Below are 15,113 nucleotides of genomic sequence, written 5' to 3'. Positions count from 1 at the left end.
CTGACTAAAGAGCAATAGGGACATCAGGGGTTGACAGCCACAGGTCCAGGATCTGCAGCACCACGGACAGAAGGACCTGCAGACTGAGACATAAAGAGAGACAAACAGAGGGAGACGGATGAGTAAATAATGTACAGATGTCCTCAAAGCCAGCGTCTGTTTGCCAGTGTTGCCATTTCTCACGTGTCTCGTTTTACTTGTTACGCACAAAATTGGGATTTCTGAATGCAAACCTCTGGGCTCGTACATGCTTATGTTCTTGTCTTTGTTCTGATAAGCAAAAATGCCAAAATAATCTAGGATAAACTGTCTAATAGGAAAATTCAGACCCAGCTGGAGTTTCAACACAATTCAGTGAATTGAGGACAAACTGAGAAGCAGTGATATAAAATATCTTTCTCCGACTTTAAACAAAACAAAAACCAAAAAATATTTCATTTCATATGTATTTGGCTTCCAGGTGAAGACACGATGACAGGTGATGGAGGAGAGTATCTGAGAGCAGAGGACCTCAAAGAGCTCGGAGATGATTCCCTACCAGGGCACTACCTCGATGGCTTCAGCTACATGAGCCACAACCTAGACAGGTTACCCACAACGCGCACAAACGCGCACTTAAAATTCTAATTATACACATATTCAGAAATGACGTCACAAGTGTCACGATGCTAATCGTGCAACCAAAAAGATGCACACAAGGACGCTTTCAAAAACGGCAACTTTGCTCTTCCCACAGGACGCAGCTCACTCCCATTCACCAAAGCTTCCATCAGAGAGAGGGAGTCGTCATTGAAGAAATGCTTACCGGCCACCAGGTGAGTACACAATGTCGGGGAGCATACGGGTGGGTAAGATCATATTTAGTTTATTTAATATGTTTACGTTTGGAATATTTGAACATATCCTAACTTTAACGTGACAAAAGTGACCTCCATATGTTTGCTGGTTTTCAGGTGTCGTCGCTCTCTCGAGAGCATGAGAAAGACTCGTTCCGTTTGAGCTGGGGTGCTGAGCACCTTGATAATGTGATGCTATCCTCCAGTCTACTACACTCTGGGTACACACACACACACACACGTGCGCGCACACGCACACACACACGCACGCACACGCGGTCCTCATGTGAAATACCTTCATTTGCATTCAGGTGTGTGTGAGTCAGCTCTGGATCTACTTGAGTTTTTCATTATGTTATTAATCACTGCTGTTGTTTCTACTCTGCTTAATTCTTTTATCTTTGCTGCTGTGTTTTCTTGTTTTCTGTTTGTGCTCAGGGTTTTGTGACTTTTTCATTTTTGTTAATTCTCTTGTTGCCTCTTTGTATGCTCTCCTATCGCTGTGTGTGCGTGTGTGCGTGTGTGTGTGTGTGTGTGTTGCATTTTGCTTCTAGCCATTCCTCCTCGTGCCTAGACCATGACAACAGCAGGTGATACTCTTTATTTTCTGCTACGTTCTCTTCCGTCTCTGCTCAGTGCTCTTAGATCAAGAAGAGAAAAAAGAACCACCTGGACTTACGTCCAGTTGATTGCTAGGTTTTCATCTCATCCAATATTAAAGTGCCATCTCGTGCCCATCGCACTATTCTGCATGATTTTGTAATGCATGACTGTGCATTTGCAGTCTGTGGTTTTTGTTAACTAGAGACATTTCAACCAATTATTTTAGACGACAGTAAATTTGAACCTTAACACATAAATACATTTTTTGTTTTCTGTCTAATATAAATTCATTATTTCTAAGCATAGATTTGATTATTTTTGATATAAAACATTGCGACATGAATGACAGCTGGATCATATTTTGGCAGCTCCTAAAGAATATGTCTGGTATTATTCCTTATTTTTCTTAGTGTCATCAACTCTATGCTTGGGTATCAGAAATAACAATACGAGCACCAATACAAGTATGACCGAAAATAAAACTTACTTTGATACAATCAAAGCATTCAGTTACATGAAATACAACATTTTTACAATACATTTTATCTATCTTATCAATGCAATTCAAATCATAGCAGAAAGTCTCCTCAAGGCACTTTTCATGTGGAACAGGGAAAGACAGAACACTTGTCCCACAAGCAAGGAAAAACTTCCCTTAAACAGGCAGAAACCTTGAATAGAACCTAAGACTCATAGAAGGCGGTCATCTGTCTTGACCGGTTGTGTTGAGAAAGAGAGAGAGAGATAAAAAGAGAGTGATACAAGGATAGAGAGGGTACTATCAATGCTAATGGTAATTGTTGCACAGTCAGAGGTCAAGGTTCTGCAGCGCCACGGACAGAAGGAGCTGCAAACTGAGACAGAACGAGGGACAAAACAGAAGGAGAGAGAGCACACAACTACAAGTACTTTTTGAAAGTATCAGATTAATCAACGCCATGAAATACACTGTGTTCGATTACAATCTATCAGTGTATTAGATGAGGCTCTGATTTCCGAGCAATGCCGTGGATTCAAAAAATGCTTGTTGTGATTGACTGTGAGGAAAACCGTACAAATATTCCCCTTTTCTAGATCTGAATGCTAAAAGGATTGAATGCAGGTTTCTTCCATAATTCTTGCTATTGGATAATTGCAGTTGATATTAATAGTCGATGATGGAATTACGAGATCCCATGAAAATCTGGTGGTTTATCGCTACTTTCAGCTTTTCTGTCTGTGACACAAAACCTCCGAGCCCATACGTTCAGTTGAAAACAAATACAAAGTCTCTCTTAAAAATTACAAATAGAAGCATTTATTATTCAATATTAAGTAAGATCACTTTGACTGTTTAATGCTTTGCTCATTATTTGCCTGGCGCCTGCACATGAATAATTAAGTGGAATGAAATTTGATGCTTGAAAACAAAGAGTACATGCTGAATGGAAATATTTGATTTAATCAGTATAGTGAATGGTGTTGTCAAAAAATAACTCCTTCTTACTGACTGTTTCTTTGTGTGCATGAACGATCGGGATCAATAATTTTAAAATTTGTGGCAAAATATATTGCACATACAAACAAACAAAAACTAACCTTGCTGGACCCTTTTCTCCAGCTTCCTGGTGAGCTTCATGGTAGATGCCAGGGGAGGAGCCATGCGTGGTTGTCGTCACAATGGCCTGCGAATCATTGTACCTCCAAGGAAGTGTTCTGCACCCACGCGGGTGACTTGCAGGCTGGTTAAAAGACACCGTCTGGCTTCTATGCCTCCGATGGTGGAGGGTGAGGGACTGGCTGGTCGCATCATAGAAGTAGGACCCACTGGCACTCAGTTCCTGGGGTAAGTGTGTATTTGAGTGTGCCTTTGTATACCGTATATGTGTCTGAGTTTGGGTGGGTGTTTTTGCTTGTGCAAATTTGTATACACTCCTGTCTGGTTTGTTCATATTTTCCTCTTCACTTCTCCTCTGTGCTGCCTACGGATCAGTAAACTCCACCTTCCCACAGCTCCGCCCCCTCTAAATGAGGGTGAAAGCCTGGTCAGTCGCATTCTGCAGCTTGGTCCTCCAGGAACCAAGTTCCTAGGGTAGGACCGTGGTTGGGGGATACCCTACCATTGTTCGTTCCTGGAAGTGGTCACATATTCACCCACATTTTTCCACTGCAACATTGTATTCTTTTTTTTGTCTTTTTTGTGGCTTCCTTTGATTTTTTTTTCCATTTTTTTGGAACTATAAAATGTTGAACCCCCTGACCTTTTGCCTTGTTTTTGACTTATCCCTGTGTTTTCCTCAGTCTATTGTACCAGTCTCTAGACTTGTTTCAAATTGAATTATTTTCCTGATGTGAATGGTTGTTCTTCTTTATCTTAAAACTATTTTACAGGTTTTTGTGTGTTTTTGTGTTGTATATTTTTGCTATTGAGTCTAGAGCCTGTAATAAAGTTTAATTATTTTGAAATTATTGTTAAATCACTTTTGTTTCATTACATATAAGATGTTTTCAAACTGAAATTAGAGTTTGTCTTTTCTTTTTACAAGGTCGTGAAAAGATTTTTGCATAAATCTTCCCAGAAATCATATGGCTGCCTCGCTGATAAAGCCACCTGTGAAAAACTGTTACAATGGACATGCATTGACACATTCATATTTACCTTGCTGCCCCTTTTAGGCCTGTAATTGTGGAGATCCCCCATTTCGCAGCTTTGCGAGGCACAGAGAGAGAGCTAGTGATCTTACGGAGCGAGACAGGGGAGAGCTGGAGGGAACACCATTGTGACTTTACCGAAGAAGAGCTAAACCAGATACTCAATGGCATGGATGAAAGTAAGGGACCTTGACTGTGATTCTAACAAGAGCTGCTGATAGAGGCTGATATTTCACATGACAGAATCATCACAGACACTTAAAGCCACATTATGGGAAAAACTTCATTTTCAAAATGTCACACAACCATTTGCTCACGGGATATTTATACTGAATATGTTTGTTCTTTACAGAACTTGATTCCCCCGAGGAGCTTGAAAAGAAAAGAATATGCCGCATCATCACCCGAGACTTCCCACAGTATTTTGCAGTGGTTTCACGGATAAAGCAAGACAGTCAATTGATTGGACCAGAAGGTGGAGTCCTCAGCAGCACTCTTGTGCCTCAGGTCCAGGCTGTCTTCCCCGAAGGAGCCCTCACCAAGAAGATCAGAGTTGGGCTGCAGGTACATACATTGATCTGAACCAAAGCCATGTTGACAGTTAAGGTACTTGAAATAAAGCACATCAAATTGTTTTGTATTGTTTCCTAGGCTCAACCCATTGATGTGGAGGTGGTGAGAAAGATTCTTGGTAACAAAGCAACATTTAGCTCAATTGTCACATTGGAGCCGAGGAGGAGGAAGTTCCACAAGCCGATCACAATGACGATCCCTATTCCCAAGAGCTCCAACAGCGATGGGCAAACCACAGAGTTCAGTGGAGAGAACCCCACACTGCGTTTGCTTTGCAGTATTACAGGTAACAATTGCAGTAATACCTTGACATCCGAGTATAATTCCTTCCTCGACCGAGCTCATAACTCAAATCGCTTGTATCTCAAATTAATTTTTCCCATATAAAATAACTGAAAACCATTTCATCCGTTCCGTCCATCTAAACACACCCAAATCAACGGTAATTACAATGGAAGAAACATTTATAATTGCTAGATAGATAAACACACACACACAGTATTACTGTAATATAAAATGTAGTTTTATTATGAGTTTTACCTTCAGGACAGACGATAGTTGGCTAACGGCGGTGTGCCGTGCAAGGAGGAGGGGGGGGGGGTTTAGATGGTACGTAGACACTTTATACCGTAATTGTACCTTTACACGTTTAGTTATATAAACTTAGACATAATAGTTCTGCCTTTGGAAGATAGTATCCTTCTGTTTGAGTATTGTACATATCGATGTACTCTGCTTGAATTGCCGTGCTAAATCACTTACACGGACACCACGGCCATGTCGATCGATAATTGCATGCTTCATCTCCATCGTCATCATCATAACTCTTTTCTTGTCACTGCCATTCATACCGCTCCCTTTCTTTGGACTCATCACTTATAATAAGGAATAGACACGCAGGAGATGAACACGGAAGGTGATGAATACCTGAACTGAACGAGTGAAGCACGCTCAGAGCGCTCGCGGCGCTCGCCCATTTAGTAGCAGCAGCTGGAAGTTGCTCGGATCTCACATTTATGTTTGTGTCTCAAAAGCAAAATATTACTAGCGGGTTTGCTCGTGTCTCGGAACACTCGCATGTCAAAGCACTCGTATGTCGAGGTTTTACTGTATCATCAAAGGCCTGCATATGTGCTTTTGTGTGTGTGTTGGGACAACTGTAACAGGAAGAGTACCGGGTCGTGTGTGTCTGTGTTTCAGGTGGAACAACTCCTGCCCAATGGGAGGACATTACTGGCTCTACACCTCTGACTTTTGTTAACCAATGTGTTTCTTTCACCACAAATGTATCAGCAAGGTAAATTCTTCCTTCACTTTCAATTGTTCTTTTTTGTTGCAGATTTAAAGTTGATTGAACTATAACAGTATATTATTTTACTTTAATAAATCAAAATGAAACCATCAATCCCTTGTGGACAGTTTAACTACTTGGTGATATTTATCAGCTGACTGACAAAAGGTTTCGTTCATGTTCTAGGTTCTGGCTGATAGACTGCAGACAGATTCAAGAGTCTGTTAGTTTTGCCTCTCAGCTGTACAGAGAGATCATCTGTGTTCCATATATGGCAAAGTTTGTCATTTTTGCAAAGACACTGGACCCCATTGAGGCTCGCCTTCGCTGTTTCTGCATGACAGATGACAAGATGGACAAGACCCTAGAACAGCAAGAGAACTTCACAGAAGTTGCCCGTAGCCGAGATGTTGAGGTGTGACTATCGGCAATACATAAGCAGAGGGTTAAGTTTGAGACTGTGATAAGCCTACAAATGGCTTATCAAATGGCTGGGGGGGGGGGGGGGGGGCAGATTTGGAATAAATAGAGAAGAATAGGAAATTTGTTGAGAAATTGCGCGAAAAATCTCCTTTGATATCCACATACAGGTTTTGGAGGGGAAACCTCTATTTGCTGACTGCTTTGGAAACCTGGTTCCTCTTACCAAGAGTGGTCAACACCATGTGTTCAGCTTCTTTGCCTTCAAGGAAAACAGACTGGCCCTCTTCATCAAAGTATGACTGCATTATTGTGTCTGAAATTCTGCTCATGCTTTATCTCTAATAAACTCAGTATTTAACTGAATCATGATGTAATGAATGGACAGATTAGAGACACAGCACAGGAGCCGTGTGGCCGCTTGTCTTTCACCAAGGAACCACGCATGTACCGTAGTCTTACCCAAAATGCCATCTGCAACCTTAACATCACTCTCCCAACATACTCAAAGGTTAGTTTGAACATCAGTTTGTATTTATATAATAAAAGTTTTTTTGTTGTTGTTGCTGTAACTACGTCATTTGCTTTTTCCTATTTTATTTCTCTCTTTAGGAGTCTGATTCAGATCAAGATGCAGATGATGAGGTAAATTAAGCTTTTGATGCTGTTCTGTTGTACAAGAAGGGAAAATAATATTACAATTAGGTTATAGCTAACTGTGCTTTTCTGGTCTTTTTTTTGCAGAGTGAGAAAAGTGACAAGAAATGTAAGCTGAACTCTCCTGTTTTAAATATTTATGTTACATAGTATTTAAGGATTTGTGCATTTAAAATATTTTATGAACCATTTTAAAATGTTGCTTGTTATTACTGAAGGTACCAGTGTATAATTTTACATGTTTTACATTGAATTATTATTATTAGTAGAAGTAGTAGTACTAATAGCGGTAGTAATAATAATAATAATTGTAATTAGTTGTACGGTAAAGATTTGACTATTAATTTGCTGGTTGAAAAATGCTTCTTTATACATTTAAATTAATCCCACAATTTTATTTTGCAGTACTAATACTGTGTTAACTTACATGTTTCTAACTGGCAACTGTACTATGGCTGATGTGCTCCGCATTCCCCTCACTGTAAACCATATCCTTTCTCCCACTTATTTCATTTATTTTTTTGTTACTGCCATGGCCTCATGGTTTACTAATCAATCATGAAAGTTGAAATAATAAGACCTATTCTTTTAGATACATTATTTTCTATTTCAGGTGGCATGTTTTAACCTGTTTTCTTTTGTTCAGAATTAAATGATTGGCAAACAATAACCTTTTTTTTATTATTTTTTTAAAATGTGTTTATGCCATTTCTTTTTAATGATTTTTTTTCCAAGGCAATTTCTTTCTTCAAGTATGCATTTCTTTTCCATTCATTGGTTTTCCTCAGTTACTTTCATTCCTTCATTGAGTTACACTGTAAATACATTCAGATATAGTACTGCATATCATTGTTATGTAATATTACTGGTTAATGTAGTGAATAACTCATAACATGTAACAACATATAAAAATCTTTTTTATTATATTTATTACCAAAATGTAAATGTATTTTGGGATTTTTTGGTTAAATCATGTAATTTCTCAAAATTAAGTAATTCATTAAGTAATGCATTTTTAGAATTTACTAAACTCTGCTCACAAATATTGTGCACAACAAAATGTTTCTATTTCTAATAAACACAATAGTTTTGTATTTAAAATTGATTACGTTATTTATGTTTTAAAACTTTCATTTGTAGGCAACAATCTTGAGAAGTTTTTTTTGTCTGTTTTTCCTCATAACTATGTTCATAGGTCGATATGTTCCGTTTGTTCTTTGTGTATATATATTGTGTTATTTTTCTGAATGTTTTGTCAAACACATTATATATTTTCTTGACCATGCGAGTTTTATTTTTCCTCCTGGCTTCGCTCATTCTGTTGTTGCTCTACTTCCATCCAAACTCTTGTGAATCACTTTCTCATCTCTTTTAAAGACTCCTTTATCCTCTGCCCTGTCATTTCTCTCTTCACTCTGTGAACTGAAGATGGATTTTTTATCACATTGTTTTGATCACAATGTTCTGATGTCTCTCTTCCCACTTAATTTACCCCTTGTGTTCTTTACCTATTTTGGTTTTGAATTATTATTTTTTGATTGAAGATGATGAATCTGAATCAACTGAGACATTCTCCCTGAAAATTAGCCAACCTCTTGACCCTGCAACACTTGCAAGCCCGGATCTTCTCTCAGACATGTCAGACATAAAAATGTCTACTGTGTCAACTGCAGGACAAATGGAACATTTAAAATATGAAGAGAGAGATGGATCTTTTGGATATTATAAAGACATGGTGGAAAACTTTGAAGAGATTCATGACATGAACAACTATAGACAGCAAGATGATGTAAGCGATAAATTGGACTTTCTCAGTGAGCCTAAGTCTGAAATGACATATCCCACTCTTGTAGAACCAGTCTTCAAGGAGATTTGCATTCAGAAAAAGACATCTGGCAGATCTAGCCCAGAGGTCAGAGACATGACAGATATAGTTTCACATCTTAGCATGGAGTTGAACCAATACCTGGAACAGAGACCTGTAGTGACTTGTGATTCACAAAAAGATCTTGTCCAAGATAGATTTGTACAAGTCCTCGTCAAGCGCGATGGCAAACGGCATCCCCCAGATATCAAGAAACCTATTAGGAAGAAACTTCGAGACAGAGAGAATTCTAGATGTAGCAGCTCTGAGGGCGAGCTGGAACGAATGAGCTCTGAGGAGTCTTTAGATGGGGACGCTATTCTTAAGGAGAGTGGCCTTTTGCCTATCACAGTTATGGATCCCCCGGTATCTCCTTTAGTCGTTGAGACCCCTATTGGATCTATAAAGGACAAAGTTAGAGCTTTACAGAGCAAATTTGAAGAAGACAAGTTGCAAGAAAATACTCAGAAGATAATTACACAACAAAAATCTTCTATTGTCATGAAAAAGACTGAGTCAGACATGCCAGAACTACCCAGGCTTCCAGTGTCACCCAAATCTCCCAGATCTCAGACCGAGCGATTAGAGGAAACTATGTCTGTGAAGGATTTGTTGAAAGCATTCCAGACAGGACAAGACCCTTCGAAAAATATATCTGGGCTTTTCGAACACAAAGCTGTGACCTCTTCTTGTCATTCAACATTAACATCTCAATCAGGAGATTCAGCAGACTTACAGACAACTGAGCCAAATCCTTCTGAGGAGCCAAAATCACAGTTTCATTCTCAGCATCTCACAACTTGCCATCAGCAAAATGATGTTATGAAATATGAGGAAAAGGAGCATCAAACAGTGGGGTTAAAGAGACAAGGCTCTGAGGAAGCACTATTAACCGAAGATAGTGCTTGCATTGGAAAGACAGTGACATTTGTTGACATAGTTCAAACAGGTGATGAAAGATTTAGCCTAAAGGGAGAGGTGCCAGAGTTATATGAAAAGGAATCAATGTCTGTCAAAGAACTGATGAAATCATTTCAGACTGAACACGGCCATTCAGATGATAAAACTAACCCTTTTGAACACAATGGACAAGCTTCTTCTGGCATACCGGCATTGATATCTCAATCAGGAGATTCTGAAGTGGTTCAAAGTACTGCACAGCAACCAATGCAGGAGGAAAAGTCACAACACCAAACGCAAGACCTCACACATGTCCACCAACCGAGTTATGTAAAGAAATGTGATGATAGCTCTGATAAATCTCACCTCATTTCAGATAGTGGAAACATTGGAAAGACAGTTACATTTGGTGATACAGTTCAATTCAAAGATGGAAGCTTCAGCCAAGAGGGAGAGACACCAGAGGATCGAGCTGTTTCTGTGAGAGAGCTGATGAAAACATTCCAAACTGGATGGGACTCCCCAAAAAATAAAGAAAGTGTTTTTGAAGACAAAGCTCGAGCTTCTATTTCAACTGTGGTGTCAGGAGAATCTGATTGGAGACTGGTGACTGAACAAAGTCCTGTGCAGGAGCCAAAATCTCAAATCCACACTCAGAACCACACAATTGTCCATCCGCAAAATGATGTCAGCGTGCATGGAAAATTGGTTTCCGTAACTCAAGCTGTCAGCTCAAAAATATATGCATCTGAGAAATCTCATTCAACATCAAATATTGCTTATTTTGGAGAAACTGCCAAAATCACTGCCGCGAGTGACTTTGATGATACAAGAGTGAGTACCGACAGAGAAGAGCCACACCTGCCAGGGGAGAGCCTTGACAGGATGCACTTAGAGCCAGTCATAAGCAAAGGTGGGAGTTTGCCGGATGACATACAGATCAGCCCTGATCGCAGACCATCTGAAGATTTCAGTTCTGACATAAAGGCTGAACTGGAAGAAAGCCCCGAATACCAGCTTTTCAAGCAGACATCAACACTTTCAAATATGAGCTTTCAGCTGGAGGAAGCTGAGGATGAGACCGTGACTGATTACTCTGTTACAAATCCAATATCCATCTCAAGTCCCTCTATGAAGACGTTATTTGGGGAAGGTGTTTCTCCTGTTGAAATTATAGATGATGGTCCAGAGAGTCCAAAGCATGAAGGTATGGCTGAAATGTACACCAGTGGTGTTAACTTTAGAACCAGCCCAGATGAGAGTGATAATTGTGAAGGATTCAAAATTACTCATCAGATGTCCAAAGAAATGCTTACTGTCTCTAATAGGGTAGAAGAGAATTGCATACCTTCAAAGAAAGATAACATTCCTGAAGCAAGCAAAGAAATTGTAACGGGTCCAAAAAACAACATAATGGAGCTCACAGTTGAAGAGCCAGAACTCCAGGAAGTCCAAATTATGAGGAAAACATCCAGCCAGACGCCGATGGCCATGAAAGATGCGTCAGGGATGTTGTCTATTCTTACCAGTGACTTGGATCAGTATCTACGAGCTAGACCAGTGGAAAGTCAACAAGGACCAGAAGAAGATATTACTCAGGATACATTTGAGCAGGTAGTTTTAACAAAAGATAAAGATAAAAAAGTTATCTCATTTGTCACTGATGAAAAACAGGCATTAGTGAGTACAACCACACAAGGTAAAGGTCAGTCACCAAAGGCAGATGAAGAGCCAGAACTCCAGGAAGTCCAAATTGTGAGGAAAACATCCAGCCAGACGCCGATGGCCATGAAAGATGCGTCAGGGATGTTGTCCTTCCTGACCAGTGACTTGGATCAGTATCTACGAGACAGACCTGTGGAAAGTCAACAAGGGCCAGAGGAAGATATTACTCAGGATACATTTGAGCAGGTAGTTTTAACAAAAGATGAAGATAAAAATGCTCTCCCATTTGTCACTGATGAAAAACATACAATACTGAATACAACCACACAAGGTAAAGGTCAGTCACCAAAGGCAGATGAAGAGCCAGAACTCCAGGAAGTCCAAATTATGAGGAAAACATCCAGCCAGACACCGATGGCCATGAAAGATGCATCAGGGATGTTGTCCTTCCTGACCAGTGACTTGGATCAGTATCTACGAGACAGACCTGTGGAAAGTCAACAAGGACCAGAAGAAGATATTACTCAGGATACATTTGAGCAGGTAGTTTTAACAAAAGATAAAGATAAAAAAGTTATCTCATTTGTCACTGATGAAAAACAGACATTAGTGAGTACAACCACACAAGGTAAAGATCAGTCACCAAAGGCAGATGAAGAGCCAGAACTCCAGGAAGTCCAAATTATGAGGAAAACATCCAGCCAGACGCCGATGGCCATGAAAGATGCGTCAGGGATGTTGTCTTTCCTGACCAGTGACTTGGATCAGTATCTACGAGACAGACCTGTGGAAAGTCAACAAGGGCCAGAGGAAGATATTACTCAGGATACATTTGAGCAGGTAGTTTTAACAAAAGATAAAGATAAAAATGCTCTCCCATTTGTCACTGATGAAAAACATACAATACTGAATACAACCACACAAGGTAAAGATCAGTCACCAAAGGCAGATGAAGAGCCAGAACTCCAGGAAGTCCAAATTGTGAAGATAACATCCAGTCAGAAGTCAATGGCCATGAAAGATGCGTCAGGGATGTTGTCTTTCCTGACCAGTGACTTGGATCAGTATCTACGAGACAGACCTGTGGAAAGTCAACAAGGACCAGAGGAAGATATTACTCAGGATACATTTGAGCAGGTAGTTTTAACAAAAGATAAAGATAAAAAAGTTCTCCCATTTGTCACTGATGAAAAACAGACATTAGTGAGTACAACCACACAAGGTAAAGGTCAGTCACCAAAGGCAGATGAAGAGCCAGAACTCCAGGAAGTCCAAATTGTGAAGATAACATCCAGTCAGAAGTCAATGGCCATAAAAGATGCGTCAGGGATGTTGTCTTTCCTGACCAGTGACTTGGATCAGTATCTACGAGACAGACCTGTGGAAAGTCAACAAGGACCAGAGGAAGATATTACTCAGGATACATTTGAGCAGGTAGTTTTAACAAAAGATAAAGATAAAAATGCTCTCCCATTTGTCACTGATGAAAAACATACAATAGTGAGTACAACCACACAAGGTAAAGGTCAGTCACCAAAGGCAGATGAAGAGCCAGAACTCCAGGAAGTCCAAATTGTGAAGATAACATCCAGTCAGAAGTCAATGGCCATAAAAGATGCATCAGGGATGTTGTCCTTCCTGACCAGTGACTTGGATCAGTATCTACAAGACAGACCTGTGGAAAGTCAACAAGGACCAGAAGAAGATATTACTCAGGATACATTTGAGCAGGTAGTTTTAACAAAAGATAAAGATAAAAAAGTTATCTCATTTGTCACTGATGAAAAACAGACATTAGTGAGTACAACAACACAAGGTAAAGATCAGTCACCAAAGGCAGATGAAGAGCCAGAACTCCAGGAAGTCCAAATTGTGAGGAAAACATCCAGCCAGACGCCGATGGCCATGAAAGATGCGTCAGGGATGTTGTCTTTCCTGACCAGTGACTTGGATCAGTATCTACGAGACAGACCTGTGGAAAGTCAACAAGGGCCAGAGGAAGATATTACTCAGGATACATTTGAGCAGGTAGTTTTAACAAAAGATGAAGATAAAAATGCTCTCCCATTTGTCACTGATGAAAAACATACAATACTGAATACAACCACACAAGGTAAAGGTCAGTCACCAAAGGCAGATGAAGAGCCAGAACTCCAGGAAGTCCAAATTGTGAAGATAACATCCAGTCAGAAGTCAATGGCCATGAAAGATGCGTCAGGGATGTTGTCTTTCCTGACCAGTGACTTGGATCAGTATCTACGAGACAGACCTGTGGAAAGTCAACAAGGACCAGAGGAAGATATTACTCAGGATACATTTGAGCAGGTAGTTTTAACAAAAGATAAAGATAAAAAAGTTCTCCCATTTGTCACTGATGAAAAACAGACATTAGTGAGTACAACCACACAAGGTAAAGGTCAGTCACCAAAGGCAGATGAAGAGCCAGAACTCCAGGAAGTCCAAATTGTGAGGAAAACATCCAGTCAGAAGTCAATGGCCATAAAAGATGCGTCAGGGATGTTGTCTTTCCTGACCAGTGACTTGGATCAGTATCTACGAGACAGACCTGTGGAAAGTCAACAAGGACCAGAGGAAGATATTACTCAGGATACATTTGAGCAGGTAGTTTTAACAAAAGATAAAGATAAAAATGCTCTCCCATTTGTCACTGATGAAAAACATACAATAGTGAGTACAACCACACAAGGTAAAGGTCAGTCACCAAAGGCAGATGAAGAGCCAGAAGTCCAGGAAGTCCAAATTATGAGGAAAACATCCAGCCAGACGCCGATGGCCATGAAAGATGCATCAGGGATGTTGTCCTTCCTGACCAGTGACTTGGATCAGTATCTACGAGACAGACCTGTGGAAAGGCAACAAGGACCAGAAGAAGATATTACTCAGGATACATTTGAGCAGGTAGTTTTAACAAAAGATGAAGATAAAAACGTTCTCCCATTTGTCACTGATGAAAAACAGACATTAGTGAGTACAACCACACAAGGTAAAGATCAGTCACCAAAGGAAGAGTATTCAGGTACACAGAGAAGTCAGGAAGTGGACAGCAAATTTAAAGAACCAATAGATGCATCAGGGATGCAATCAGCAAACTTGATTGAAGAACTGCCAATAAAGGAAGAGTGGATAGAGAAAACAATTTCATATCAGCCATCACCGAAAGTGAAGGAAGACTCAGGCATGATATCACTGCTTAACAGCGACTTGGACAAGTACCTCGAGGATAGACCAGTGGTAGATAGACCTTCAGAGGAGGACATTTCACATGAGAGGTTTGAACAAATGAGGCTCACCAAAATCCGAAAATATTCAAGTGAGGAGCAAATTATGACAAATGAAAAAATAGAGTTGGTAGTTGGTACTGATTTGAAACACTGTGTATCTGGAAGGACACATGAACAGAATGAACTGGTTGATCTCAAAGAATCCAAGCTGACTTGTGTATTGGAAACACCTTTCCAGGAAGTTTGCATTAATACAAACAACTACAGCCAACAGCCTGCAACTGAGAAGAACATATCAGGGATGCTGTCACTTCTCACTGGTGACTTAGATGCATATCTCAAGGAAACTCCAATGGCAATACCATCTCATGAAAAAGAGGATATAGTCCATGAGAGCTTCCAAGAAGTTATATTGACAAGTAGTAATTTGG

The 15,113-nt window shown here is 40.0% G+C and overlaps 2 protein-coding genes across 2 annotated transcripts in view; both read left to right on the top strand.

Moving 5' to 3' along the window:
* The window catches only part of LOC137906711 (ankyrin-2-like), a 37,976-nt gene that overhangs the window by 12,900 nt on the left and 9,963 nt on the right, over positions 1–15,113 (top strand). Inside the window, 11 exon segments of the mRNA XM_068750998.1 lie at positions 461–587; positions 737–815; positions 954–1,057; positions 3,040–3,264; positions 4,095–4,249; positions 4,423–4,634; positions 4,722–4,929; positions 5,844–5,940; positions 6,121–6,349; positions 6,525–6,650; positions 6,743–6,869. Coding sequence (XP_068607099.1) covers positions 461–587; positions 737–815; positions 954–1,057; positions 3,040–3,264; positions 4,095–4,249; positions 4,423–4,634; positions 4,722–4,929; positions 5,844–5,940; positions 6,121–6,349; positions 6,525–6,650; positions 6,743–6,869 — 1,689 coding nt within the window.
* On the top strand, positions 12,152–14,685 carry LOC137906617 (muscle M-line assembly protein unc-89-like). Its single transcript, XM_068750906.1, has 2 exons — positions 12,152–14,359; positions 14,659–14,685. Exons 1-2 carry the CDS (start codon positions 12,152–12,154, stop codon positions 14,683–14,685), a joined length of 2,235 nt encoding a protein of 744 aa, XP_068607007.1.

The sequence above is a fragment of the Brachionichthys hirsutus genome, chromosome 17 (genome assembly GCF_040956055.1).
Source record: "Brachionichthys hirsutus isolate HB-005 chromosome 17, CSIRO-AGI_Bhir_v1, whole genome shotgun sequence".
Taxonomy (NCBI): domain Eukaryota; kingdom Metazoa; phylum Chordata; class Actinopteri; order Lophiiformes; family Brachionichthyidae; genus Brachionichthys; species Brachionichthys hirsutus.
Note: the sequence above shows the minus strand (reverse complement) of the source record. Positions and strands in the feature narration are given on the sequence as shown.

What these genes read in the sequence shown, in the direction of transcription:
- LOC137906617 (XM_068750906.1), top strand. Translation starts at nt 12,152, where the DNA reads ATGGCCATGAAAGATGCGTCAGGGATGTTGTCTTTCCTGACCAGTGAC. An exon ending in CTCAGGATACATTTGAGCAG is followed by an intron (nt 14,360 to 14,658) that starts GTAGTTTTAACA and finishes ACTGCTTAACAG; the next exon opens with CGACTTGGACAAGTACCTCG.